Source organism: Strigops habroptila, chromosome 3 (genome assembly GCF_004027225.2).
Source record: "Strigops habroptila isolate Jane chromosome 3, bStrHab1.2.pri, whole genome shotgun sequence".
In the NCBI taxonomy this organism is placed as follows: domain Eukaryota; kingdom Metazoa; phylum Chordata; class Aves; order Psittaciformes; family Psittacidae; genus Strigops; species Strigops habroptila.
Genome location: NC_044279.2, coordinates 26,404,668 through 26,418,695, shown reverse-complemented (window position 1 = coordinate 26,418,695; position 14,028 = coordinate 26,404,668). Strand labels below are relative to the sequence as shown.

At 41.8% G+C, this 14,028-nt stretch overlaps 1 protein-coding gene across 2 annotated transcripts in view; it reads left to right on the top strand.

Moving 5' to 3' along the window:
- The first annotated feature begins 548 nt into the window (after positions 1-548).
- CAPZA2 (capping actin protein of muscle Z-line subunit alpha 2) overlaps positions 549-14,028 on the top strand; it is a 33,129-nt gene continuing 19,649 nt past the window's right edge. Inside the window, exon 1 of one of the 2 annotated variants that reach the window (XM_030478385.1) lies at positions 549-657. In XM_030478385.1, coding sequence (XP_030334245.1) covers positions 619-657 — 39 coding nt within the window. In that variant the 5' untranslated portion in view covers positions 549-618. The remainder of the gene's footprint in view (positions 658-14,028) is intronic. The other variant, XM_030478383.1, reaches the window with a different exon arrangement.

Sequence of the window (14,028 nt, the reverse complement as noted above, 5' to 3'; positions counted from 1 at the left end):
ATTCTGTGAAATTTCCAAGATATTTATTTTTCCTTTCCTCCCATTGACCACATTCTTTTTCCATGCCCAACCTCCTACAGTACAAACAATTTCACACAATCTATTTCCCCGGTCTCCCTTGCTGGTACCAAAGTGAACTTTTCCAGAGTCTCTTCCACCACACCACCCGGCGCTCCCGCCAGCCCTGCGGCACTGACCCGCACTGAGCATGCTGCCGGGGGGTGTGTGACACCGCGCCGGTTTCAATTGCCCAGCTTTCCACTGATCTGACTTAAACGCCTCATTTCGCTATTAAAGCAGAGAAGGTAAGCCCCACTGTTCACCCGCAGGCGCGCTGAGGGGCGCATCGGGCCCTGCCGCCCTGCTCCTCCCGCGACACCCAGCCCCGGGCTGAGACCCCCGCTTCCGCCGCGCGAACACCGCGTCACGGCCCGGCGCACGGGCACGGGCACGGGCACGGGCACGGGCACGGGCACGGGCGGGAAGCCGCCACCCCTGCGGGGAGACCGCCTCACACCGCGACCCCCGCCGAGCGCATGCGCAGCGGCGCCCCCTCCCCGGCGCGCCCCGCCCTTCCTGCCTGTGAGCCGGGGGCGGCGGGCGGAGGCAGACGGGAAGATGGCGGACCTGGAGGAGCAGCTGTCGGACGAGGAGAAGGTAGGGCTGGGTTGGGGTGCCGCGCCGAGCCGGGCCGCACGGCTGTCCTCCCGCGCCGCGGAGCCGGGAGGCCGCGGGGCCAGCTCGCCTCTCGCCCCGCGGTTCGTGTTTTTACCGTCGCCCTACGGCCGGGCCTGTCAGTGAGGGGGGCGGGCGGAGGGTCGGCGGGGAGGCAGGGGGGAGGGCTGGCCCCGGCGCATCTCCCGCCGCTCCTTGTACGGTGCGGGCCCGGCGCGGGGCGGGGCCCGGTGCCCGGTGGAGGCGGCGGCCCCGCTCTGCCGGCTCCCCGCTGCCGCCGGGGACGACCACGGTCACGGCGTGCCGCCGCCCCGCCCGGTGTGCGGCGGGGGGCACAGCGGGCGGGTGGCGGTGGGGAGAGGGAGAAGAGACGCGGAAGGACTCTCCCCTCGGCTACCCCCACCTCCACTTCCCGTTTCCGAGGCGCCGTGCCCGTGCGAGCCGGCCGCTCCGCAGCACCGGCCCAGCCCTGGCCGTCGCCTCCCCGCTCACTCCGCAGGCTCCGGGAGGAGGTGGGATACGGGAGGTTTAGGGGAGGAGCGCTGGCGTGGGGATGAGGAAGGCTGTTTTACTTCCTATTTGGGGACAGAAATTGGGGAAGTGTAAGGTCAAGAGAAGGGGGTCAGAATTAACGAGATGTGCGTGTAATCTCTTTTTATGGCAGTTGGAAACTTCTTAAATCTAGGACAATTTTTTCCAGAAAAATCTCACAAGGAGCAGGGTGTTCAGTAGGACCTCAGTTATCAGTGCTCCTTGGTCTTCCTCTGGTGGATCCAGCTCCATGGCAGCTGCATGTTTCAGAGCTAGGGTGTGGTGGTGTGTGTACATGGTGCTGGTGTGCTGTCATGTAACACACAGTATCAGTCATTTTTGACTTTAAAAATGTAGGGTTTCATCACTGTGGAAGCTGTGAGATGACTTAAATGTAGGAGACATCAATAAATGACGTTTCAAACTTCTTTGGAGTTAGAAGAGTGTCTCGTATGTCTCAAGGATTACAATAAAGCAGATTTTCTGCACATTTGAGGTTAACAGGACCACATTTCAGAGCTAGAGATGCACTGATATGCCGAGATGCGTACTGCCAGGATCTCATTATCTTTTTTCCAAGAGGCGTTAAGACTGTGCCCTCCTCTGCTTAATTCACATTCATATGCCACCTCTCTGTTGGTACAAGTAGTCAGGAAATCAAGAAGTATATGTGGTAACCCGTGATTCTTTTAGCCTCATACAGAAAATAAGAGCAACACGAATCCAGTGTGTTGTTCCTAGAGAGTATGCTTGAAAATACTTAGATTACAAGTTATCTTGGCATCACTGAATGGTTGAGGTTGGGAGGGACCTCTGGAGTTCATTTTGCCCAAGCACCCTGCTCAGGCAGGGTCATCTAGAGCAGGCTGCTGAGGACTCTGTGCAGATGGCTTTCGGAAATCTCCAGGGATAGAGACTCCACAACCTTCCTGGGCAATCTGTGCCAGTGCTTGGTCACCCTTGCAGTAAAAAAGTGTTCCCTGGTGCACGGAGGGTACCTCCTGGGTTTCATTTTGAGCCCTGTTTATTTGCCCTGTCAAATAATAAAAGATACAATTATAGCTTTATCTTGCCTCTGTAAGATCTGAGGAGCATTGCCTGTGCTTTTGTGACTGAAAGAATAAAGTTCTGAACTTTCTTCTATCCATTAATTCCAGTTTTTCTTTTCTCCCAGACCTTTTAGAGACTTCCCGCCTTGGTATAAGTGAATAGAATCAGCACTCTTCCATTGCCGATTTAAATTGATTCTTTTATCTGCTTCAGTCCCATATAAAATTGGTTGTCCTATATGAGTGGAATTTTCCAAGCCTGGCAGTATATTTTGTTGGCTATTAAAGCAAAGATGGATAGCACTACAAACTCTTGGAAAAGCAGGCAAATACTCATGCAGGTCTTCTGATGCCCTAAGATTTTAATTCTGATACATTGAAGTTGTGCTATCACTTTACATTAAAAATGCTATCTCAAACATTCACTTTATTGAGCTAAACAAAAAAAAAAAAAAAAGCTGGATAGCATTTGGAAAGCATTCCCTTCTCACCCATCCAGTTGGGACTATAAATAATGCTTGTCTGCATCTACTCCTACATTTCGTTTTCACAGGGGATGAATCACATTGCTCCTTCGTATACTTTTCTCCCATGATACAGAACCGATAGTATTAAAGGGTGATTCAGATGATGGTATGCTTTTGAAGTAATTTCAAATGTGGGTAGTTTTGCATAACTGGGACACTGGTCAAAACTGCAGAAATTCAAGGAGGGAAGAAGGTGAACAAAACAAATTTTTTTTTTTTTTTTTTTGGTCCCCCCAGACTCATAATACTGCTGTAAAAGCCTAAGTAAGTAGGAGATCAAGTGGTGCAGTGATACAGGTTCTGAAAGGTTTTCGATTCACATCTTGATTCGTGTATAGTCAATAGATTGAAGTGTTGCAAAGGCAGTAAGCAATTCCATTTATAGCAGCTATGCCTTCCTGTTGCTATCTAGTAGTCAGTTTAGGATGGCTGTATTTAGCTCTAACGTAATTCAGGTTTAAAACTTGCAGTGTTTAGCATAAATGAGAATACAGAAAGGGCATGAACTGGAATAGTTCATAGCAAACAGAGGATTGCAGTTTGAGTAAAGAAACTTTAAAACCAAGGAAGGAGAAGAGCCAGTTGCCAGAAAGAAGGTGATTTCAATATGCAAGGTTGCATAACTGGTTTAGAACCCAGTCTTGTTCCTTAGATTCACATTTTTGCTTTAGATTTTTGAAGCTTTGCTTATCTTTCAATGATGACAGCATGAGGATAAATTTGAAAAAGCTCTTTTTTAAAAAATCTGAGAACTATTTGTAGTAAATATGGCGTGTAAGATTTGTATACATTGAAAGATACAAAGCTGGGCCATTGCCAGTGAAAGTTACTGGGTTTAGCATCCAGTACCAGGGATTTTCCAGTGCTAAAACCAGCTTTTGTGAGATACGCTGTTCCATAGGTCACTTTGTTCACATAGGTCACTGAAAGTTCAGAAGCTTTTAAATAGGTGGAATAACATAAGATTGTTTGCTTCAGCCTATAAATAAAAATGAGGTGTGAGAGGTGGAAGTCTTGAGGCCCTGAACTCTTACGGGAGATAGCAATGGGAAGTCATTGTTTCTGCACCCTTCCTAAGGGTAATGCATCTTTACTTAATAAGTTTTGAATGCAAAACCTATTTGTTTATCCAGCATATTTGAAGTAGTTTTGTTAAAGTCTAGTAATCATTTTTTGCAGTTTAATTTCATTCAGGTTTCTGTAGAAATTGTTTTCCTACCTGTGGCTGCGTGAAACTAATAACCACATGTAAAAATGTATTTAATGAGTGTATTAGTGGGAATATAAAAGCTACAATTTATCTACATGAATATAGGCAATGATTAGTGGAAGGTACTGATTTTACTGTTAAAGTTGTGTTTACTAATGTAAATATTCATTAACAAACAACAGTGCAAATGCAAAACAAGACTAAAACTATTTAAATCATAAAACCAGTGTTCTGCAGTCCATTTTTGGTGCATAGGGGTTAAATAGCTGTGTTGATATCAAAATAAAGCCTGAGAAAATTGGGATGCCTTCAGGGAGGAAAGGAGAGAATCCTTGTAGGAAAAGATAACACATCTCTGTTTTTTTTTAATTCAAAATTAGCTCTTGCATTCCTTCAAGTGCTGAGCCTATGAATACAGGAATTGTCAAACATGATCTGTAAAAAAAAAAAAAAGAAAAGAAAGGAACCACATGTCTTTCAGTAAGGTTATCTCTTGGTAGTTCCACTTGTTCAGGAAGGTGGGATTTAGCAGTAGGTCAGCTTGCTGTTTTTAGAGCAAAGCAAAACTTCTCTCCTGACGAGGAAGTAGCCCCATTTGTGAAAATGAGCCAGCACTGCTTCCAGGTATTTCCAGGTGCACTGGGTAACTTTGTAACTTCTTGAATTACATGTCAAAACCTACAAATCAAAGTAATAAAGGTGGATGTCTTACACCAACAAACTCTGCCGAGTAGTTTTGACACATTGTTTAAAGAACAATTGTTTCTTTAGTCACTGTTTTCAGATGAAAGGTCTATGCCAGTAAGATGTATTCTCTCACATGTGTAACTTTGTCTTTAACACATAATACATTGACAGGAGATCACACTTGCGCGTACAAGCCCACCAGTGTGGGAGGTTCAGGTGTATCCTTAGTGCAAACATAAACCGTTTTTTCTGCTTTGGAAGCATTAGCAGATCTTCGTTTGACCAAAAAAAAAAAAAAAAAGGTACTTTTTGAAAATCTTTACATGTTTTAAAGCAGTGCAGGTTCTCAAAATCATTTGTTTTGGAAAAATCTCAAATTCTGACTTCTAGAATTGCCCTGAATGAGATTTGGAGACCATGTATGACTAGAGGCAGAATGTGTTGGAGTAGAAGGAGGATTTAAAAAGCCTTTTCTGGGTATAATTGCACTTTAACCTATAAGGTACAGTTAAGGTAAAGTTTTGCAAGTGTCCTTAATGTGCCTTCTTTGTAGTTCATCAGTGTGCACTTTGTTTTACATTGAAAAGTGCAGCTTCGCAAGTGTGTCTAGCAGGAGGAACTTGTGGGCTCTCTGGTTCCTGTTTATATTTAAGTTCTGTATGGAACTGGAAATGCTGTTGCAGGTTGTGGTGAAAGGTTGAAAAACCTTTAATACTTAAATGTGAAATAACTCAGTTATGGTTAAGCATATTTTCTGTTTGATTTGTTCAACACTGTCTGAAAAAAATATTATATACCGTTATAATTGGAAATAGTAACTTCATTTATTTGTAGAGTCATGCAGGCTGGAAGAAACTTCTGGAGGTAACTGGAATGCTGCTTGGTCAAAGCAGGCCAACTTCGATCAGGTTGCTTAGGGACTTGCTCTTTCAGCTTTGGGTATCTCCAAGGATGGAGATTGCACAGGCTCCTCTGGGCAACATGTTGCAATATTTGACTACTTCCATGATCGGAAACTTTTCCCAGTGTGGAGGTATTGCAACTTGTGTCCAGTGTTGCTTGTGTTTTCACTGTGCACCTCCGTAGAGAGTTATTATGCAATGCAAATACGTCTGCATTTTTTATTAGTCAAAAATAATTATTTGAAGCTTGAAGATGAATACAAATTGAAACCTGTTATTCTAAATATAAGATCAGCGATTTCAAAAACTGCAGTTCCTGTATTCTTTTGTTACTAATAGTTTGAGGAAATGATTTACTTTTTGTAGATTATGACTTTTACCATGTCATGGAGTGTTTGTAATGCAGTGGCACCTCAGGACCATCAAAAGCCCTGTTCTTGCAGGCTTTGTGCCTTTGTGGAAGCTTGCTACCCAGGAAGCCGCATTAAGTAGATAAGAGAAACAAATTGAACAAAAAATAGATAAGGCAATAGAACAAATTATTGGCAAATCCAGTAGTGAAACTAGAAACAATAATTTGTGATAAATAAGGTTCTGTTGCTCACCAACAGTCATAAAGCTACAGTACTGCTATGAGATAGATAGCCTCCTTGGTTGATTTGAATGTTGGCAGTCAAAAAGGAGTGCGATAAGGATTTTAGCCACATTATGGTGCAAATCAGTGTGTTTTTGTTGGGCAGCACTGCGTAATATTCACTTCTAGTTTCTGCAAGCAGGATGTAAAGGGCTTTGAACTGTCCATGCAGAAATGAAAGCAGATTTTTCAGCATATGGAAATTACTTTATTTAAATTCTTGAGTAAAAGCTTCTGAAATGTAAAATATTTCAAATATTTTAACTTGACAGAAGGCATTAAAACTTTAAAGCTAATTCTGTCTTCAAGAGAGCATTTTAAGACATTTAAACGGGGGGGGGGGGAAGGCATACCTTTAATGTGTCACCCTATTCTGTGAATTTTCATAGAATTGTTTGCAGTAGTTTGGGTTGGAGGGGACCTTAAAGATCATCTCGTTCCAACCCCCTGCAAGGACACCTTCTACTAGACCAGGTTGGTCAAAGCCCCATCCAACCTGGCCTTTTAATAAAGGCATTTTTCATAGAGCAAGCTCTGATACTGTTCCTCTTCTCCCCCCACTGCTGTTAAATCCAGGCTTGATGTCCAGTATTTAAAGGGTGGCTACAAAGAAGGTGGAAACTCCCGTTTTCATAGGGAGTCACATAGAAAAGAGATGGGGTGATGGGCACAAGTTGCTCCTGGGAGATTCCAGCTGGAACAAGAGGAAAATTTTTCACAGTGAGAAGAATCAGCCACTGGAATTGTCTTTCCAGTGAAGTGGTGGATTCCCCAGATTTTAAGATTCAGCTGGACAGGGTGCTGGGACATCTTGTCTTAGGTCATGCTTTGCCAAGAAAGGTTGGACCAGATGATCCTTGAGGAGCCTTCCAACCTGATGTTCTATGGTTCTGTGAATTATAAATAACGATCTTGGAGCAGTAGGAAGGATCACTTTAAAAATTTAGGCTTTGTGGTGGAAGAATGCTTTGCAAATATGAGCCAAGTGCTTTTTAGGGTATGGTAGGTACCAATCTTTAAAGACTGATGAGCAAGAGAGGTCTCATTGCTGTAGCTGAGGAGCACGTGTGTTAGGCGAACTGCAAAATTACATGGGGCAGATTTAACTTCTCTAATTTTTTTCTAGTTAAACCCAAATAATTAGTTTCTAGTTATTACCCACGTAGCACACATTGCTTTCGTGTTCCTGTTTGCTATCCGTACCTGATACAATGACTTTCAGAAGTTCTCTTTGGGGTGGTTTGATTGTTTTGTTTGTTTGTTTGTTTGTGTTTACGTTTTTTTATCCTTTATCTTAATATGATGTGATGTATAAAGCTATTTTAAGATGGAGACTTATAAGATGGATACTCAGATACACTGCTGCTGAAAGGCCCTACAGTGAAGTAGTCAGCACCTTTCAAAATGGTTATTTTTGTGAAAATAAATCTCATTATCCAAGCCAGTTCTTCAGGTAGAAAGAATGCAGCTAGAATACCTCACACTGTATAAGAATTACTTTTTGCACCACTATTAAGTGCTGGTACTGTTACATGCTTCTAAATACTTGTGTTTTCCTCAATTATACACACATTCTACAGTTGCAATGCAGCTTCAGGCATTGCTATGAAGGAAATGTCTGTTCAGTCAAAGCCATAGGCATGGAATGCGCCCCTCCTTTCCTGTGCTACAGAACCACATTTCTGCAGTGTTTTCTTCCTCAGCTCTCCCAGAAGCAGAAGTTGATTGAATACTACCATGCGTTTTTTCAGATGAGTTTGGTAGGAAAGCAGTTGCAACACTACTTTTTCATATTCATTCCCTCTCAGCCAGAGAGTCACTGCCTTTGCTCCATGTTTGTGTGAGATGCTGCATGTTTTGGGATGATTCTTCAGTATTTGAAATGATACGCATGGGTGTGGGTGAGGTTTCATGAGATGCTGAGAAGACAGATTGCTGCTGATATGGGGTAATCACTTTCTCACATATACCTTCTCAGTGTTTGGCTGGCTGGCTGAAGGCTTATTCACCTCACTAAACTGTTAGCAGCAAGAAGCAATACTTACTTTAGCTCTCTTTATAAGTGAATTGGTTGCTATGTTCTTGCCACCTTCTAAAGCTATTATTCAGTAAGATCAATTTGCTTCTCTGGAGGCTCACAAAATAGATGAGCACTGGTGATACAAAGTAGTTCATAAAAATGGATCACAGGGCTTTTGGGAACAGCAGGGAGATTAGGCCTTTTGGTGGCAGCAGCAGCATGGTATTGGGTCAGTTTATGCCACTTAGGAAACACCACCAGATCTTTTTTAATTTTAAAAGGTGTATTGTAACTGCTGGTGTAACATCCTGGGAAGTATCGAACCTAAGAATTTAATGAGCAATTGGAGCTGGTAATACCAAGTATCTGCCTGTCCAAAGGAAAAAACCAGTTACTTTTTTTTTTTTTTTTAATTATCAAACACTGAAGGGTTTGCAAATTCAAAACCTGTGTTAATGTTTGCAGTACTGACATCAGTCATTGTATCTTGCAAATCACTGTGTTCCGTGATGTGCTGCTTCAATATGTGTCAACACAAAATTGATTTTGACTGGTAGAAGACATCAGAGCAGTTTTGTTCATTAGAAAGCAAAGCTGCATATTGAAAAATATCTCAGCTGACTCAAAATGTGAGTTTGAATCAAACTCAGAACTCGGTAGACCTGTCTTGTCCAGTATCACTCCAAGTAGTACACGCAGGATCCCAGGATGACTTGCATGTTATTAAGTAGGAATTACAGGGTCTTGAGAGAATAGGAACTTACTTAGTTTGAATAGGCTTCACTCTGTTAATATTTCTGTAACTACAGACTAATTGTAAGAAACCCCTGTAGCTACCCATAAATAGAGTTCAGTGGGCCAAGACCAAGCCATTTGCTTAGTTGCCTGCAGAAGGGCTTCCTGAACCAGCAGGAACTACAGCAGAAGGCACAGCTCTGGGAATAGGGTTCTCTGAGCTCTTCACTGCTCCTAGAGTAGAAGCAAAAAGCTCCCTTCTCCCAAAAGTGATTTCTCATCTACTTTTTTGCTAAACATAAGTTCCTGTGAGTGGGAGATTTGTTTTATAAGAAAGGAAGGGTGCTCTCAGAAATTCAGAATAGGCCTTATAGCAGCCTTCTATACCTAAAGGGGAGCCTACAAGAAATCTGGAGAGGAACTTTTTATAAGGACATGTAGCGGCAGGACAAGGGGTATGGCTTTAAACTGAAAGAGTGTAGATTTAAATTCGGTATTAGGAAGAAATTCTTTAGTATGAGAGTGGTGAGGCACTGGAACAGGTTGACCAGAAAGGCTGTGGCTGCCTCATCCCTGGAAGTGTTCAAGGTCAGGTTGGATGGGACTTTGATCAACCTGGTGTAGTAGAAGGTGTCCCTACCCACAGCAGCGGGGTTGGAACTAGATGATCTTTAAGGTCCCTTCCAAGCCAAACTATCGTGTGATTCTGTGATATACAAAGCTTTGCTCCTGCTCTAGCACTTTGTATAGTATAATCACTGGTAAAAGTAACTGCTGGAAGCTCTGTTTTTAACCTGTGATTAGCAACAAAGGTGTCTTTGAGTGGAAATGTACTGTGGAGGTCTTATGTTACTTCTCCCTCCCCCCTCTCCAAATTTTCATGCAGTTTTTAGGTGAAAAGGGCTTTTAATATCTACTTCACTATTTCATTTTTATTGCTTTGGAGCAGTAAGCTTTAACCTGTTACGAATGTAGAGGAAGGGTGGGTCTCCCTGCCACAAGGAGTTTATAGCTGAACTTGAAATAAGTGATGTGTAGCAAGGAGTAAGGGCAAAGTATGTGGTTTCACAGCATCTTGCTTACCAGCAAGTTTTTGCTGTGCAGCAGTGTGGCAGTTGATTGAAGGAGGGAACTGTCAGAGCCCTGGCAAATACAGCTGTATCTCAGTTAAGTTAAAAGGGGGAAAAGAAAAAGGGGCAGGGAGGTTGAGGAAGGGCAGGGAGGAAACCTACCTTAAGTTTTAATGTCTCTCTTATTGTTGGGTGTACCCTAGCTGATTATCAGGAACAAAGATGTTGTAGTGGAGCTGACTGGGCGGCGTTGGGGGAGCCCCTGCGCTGCAGCGAGGCTGTGTCCATGTCCATATTTAGGCACATAGAGCACAGAAGGTTGGGCTTTTTCAACCAGTGTCAGTTCCGATGTGCCAGGAACAGGAAGAGTGGTTTGGGGCATGTGCAGTTGCTGTAACTTCTTTAAAATAAAACAAACTTTAGAATGTCTCAGACTGGAAAAGGCAGAGAAGTAGGATTTCTCTATGTATCTGGTGGGTGTCACACTTTGAGAGAAATTTGATTGTGAAATAGAGGCAGAAGCATGAAAACGAGGTGGATTTAGCATAACTGACACCACTCTGTACGTTGCTACCTCTGTGCTTGTGTAATCTGGAAACTGCAAATACTGTAGTAACTGAGTGTAGGGATTTGTTGATAGACCAATTGTTTTAATCTCTAGCAGAATGAAGTTAGGCATTATTATGCCTGGTATCCATGCTAATCTCATACAACAAACCTGTCCTTTTCTCTTTCACTAAGCTTCTTAGACTGAGTTTTTACCTTAATTGAAACAGTTTATAAAATCAAAAAGCTTGTAACTGATGTGATGGGTCGCATTTGGCGTCACTTAAATTGAGAAGGTAAATCTCACTAGCTCTTACCTACTTGTATCAGACTTCCATTGAAGTGAGACTGACTGGTGTAGATGTGAAAATCAGATAAAAAGAACTCCTGCAGTGGGGAATGCTTCCCTTCTCAATGCTCAGAAGTTTGGTGGGGTTTTTTTATAACTTCCTCTCAGCTTCTGTATGATTTGTCCAAATTAATGCTCAAACCTGGATGAAGTCACATTTCATTAAAATGTATTTAGATTGATTTTATGCATTCAAGGAATTTAATATAGTAAATGTGCAATCGTTGTGGTAAAAGCTGTTAGCAAGACCTGGTTTTTGTGAACCACTGGTGATCAGATGGTCTGGATTAGTGAACTCCAAAGTTTATAGTTTCTTGCAAGCAGCTCTGCAGACATTTAACTGAAAACAGTGTCTGTAAATCAAATCTTGGAAACTACATCAATAAAACACTGTCTTAAACTTTAGGTGGTGTTTGGGGAGTAACTAGAGTAATAATAAGTGGAGAAACTTCAGGTGTTTTCTCAGTCTTGACTTTTGGGTTTTCTAAAGGAATACTCAACTGTAACCTTTTGTGTTACATTTATAAGGTTCTCATACTCTGTGCGAAGGTGCAGTTCTCTTCACTGAAAAGGTTTTATCATTTAGACTTTCAAAATATTCTGTTGTTTCTGTTTCGACTTGTTCACATCTGTTCTAATCAGTTTTTAAAAGTCTCATTGTATCGAATAACCAGCGTTGGTTTCAACTGTAATGCATCTTATTGATGTGTTTTCTTGAATATGTGTTTTCTTCAACAGTTCTCAGCAAAAATAATTTCCTATCTCAATTGGACTTTATTGCAGTTGAGTTTTTTGCCTGTCACTTAATATTAAAAGTAATGTGCCTATTGTTATATGTGCATTTTAAAATCTTCTACTTGCCCACAAACACCACGTTTTATACGGGCTGTCCCTTTGTTTAGAACTGTGCTCTCTCGAGTGATAGCTGAGCCAGTGGCTTTTGTCTGCCAAAAGGGGGATATCTTCATCTCATTGAGGCTCACGAAAGTGTATTCTTTTATCCTTCAGTATCAGTCTGGGTTTGGAAAACAGAAGCCTCTTTTAGAGCATTTATTTCTAGAAAAATTCAGTGGCAATAAAGAAGCTGTAAATGCTTTTCAGTTCTTATGTGTTAAGTGAGACTACTAGATTTAGTCCTTATATGTGCTTCTTGTATGTATGAGTTGGGGAAATAACGCTTTTTCAGATACTCTTCTCCACAGATAAGTTAATTTGGTTTAACTGCTGAAATGGATTAGCTTTAAATGGGCTTCACAAAAGCAGGTTAGCAAAATGCACAGTGCCTTAGCTGACAAGACTCTCAACTTCTGAAGACACATTAGGTTTTTTGCGTCTGTAAGCATGAATATACTTCTTGATGAGATGTTCATTGCTAATTTGCATGATTATTTATCTGTCCAATAAAAAGTGGCAACTATGATGAATTATCACACTGACAAAAAAATCTCATTGAGAAATTAAATTTGCTAGTAAAATCATAGGATGGTTTGGGTTGGAAGGGACCTTAAGATCATCTAGTTCTGGTTGGTCTGTCCTGAGGAAACATCTGTTACTCTTTAATACTTCTGAATGGATATTACTCACAATACAGCTAATCTGACTCATAAGAATAGTTCTTACTGATAGCAAAAAAAGAAGCAAAACCAGTTTTACATTACCAAAACAGCTGAAAAATTAGGCATTATTCCAGTTTTAGTAGAGACTTAATATCTCATCTTAGAGATATTACCAGTTTAATGGTAATAAATGAATAATAATGATATGATATGAATGATAATAAATGAATAATAAATAATGACCAGTTTAATGATTATTCAGAGTGCAGTTTGGGCACCCATGTTTTGCTTAATTTTGCTCATTTAGCTGCTGCCCAACCCAAAACCGATGGACCTTTTATTTCAGAACTCAGAATGTCTCTTAAGCCTTGTTTCTCCACGTGTGCTTTTTTCTTATCTGGGTGGGTGTTTTACTAAGGTGCTATAGAAGAAGATGCTCTTGCCTCTCTGTGTCTCTTGTGAGAAGAGTAAACCCTGTGACATTTATCTCAGTATAATGCAAATTTCTGTTTACATGGAAGTAGGAGTTGTGAATTTGAGGTGTTTGAGGCAGCAGATAAAGGCTGTCTGCAATCCAAAATGCAGCATTCAGTTTAGAAAGCTGGGAACTGACAGCTTTTCCATTTCCATTAGCCAGCTCTGAATGGCCATGTGCTGATTGTTGGTGAGCAGAAGGCTGCCTGGGCTAGTCATTTGGGATCTCACTGAGGTTTGAACACTGCTAATGCTGCAGTGAGGCATTCTCTCAGGGCGCTCTAAGCTTGAACCACTTCTCCTGAAGACCACTGTCTGAAACTTGGGCCCTCTCAAGAACCAGGGACCGGAGCACTGTATTGCTGCCCTCAGCTGTCAGTTCAAGAGCTCTAGCATGCTCAGATAGTTCTTTTGTAGTTCAAAATACATACGAAAGTGCAAATGTAAAGCATTCTTTGGTTATTTTGAGGTATTTGTTGGTGGAGTATGTGCCTCTCAAACACTTCAATTTTGATCAGGAAGCCCAGAGAGTGCAGACACTAATATTCCAACTCTTTATTTCATAAAAACATAACTGGCAATGTTAGAAATGGGAACTGTAGTTCAGGTAATATCCTGTATTTGAATATCAAGGGTGCAAGAGAGCTCTTAATGTTTCCTGAACTTTGATAACTGTGAAGTGTGAAGGGTGGGAACTTTGTGAAGTTAAGTTAGGAAAACAACTTTTTTTTTTTTATTTTTTTTTTTTTATAACGGGTGCCCTTAACAGTTAAAAGGGGAAAGAAGAATGAATGAAAGCAAGTCTGTGGAGTGACATTGTGCAAAAAAATATAGAATAATAGAATAATATTTATTTTCCTTTTGCAAGCACATGTGTCTGCAGCTGTGCAGGGAACAGTGCAGGGAACCAGTCTGGAAAACAAGAGAAAAATAACCTTTCTAAATTCGCTGTGCTTGGGCAAGCAGAAGGAGGGAGAAAGCCTGGGCAGGTGCATGCACTTTTAGTGGACATACTGGTTTATGCTATGTTTTGTCTGTGAAAGGTTGTGGCTGAAGGCACTTG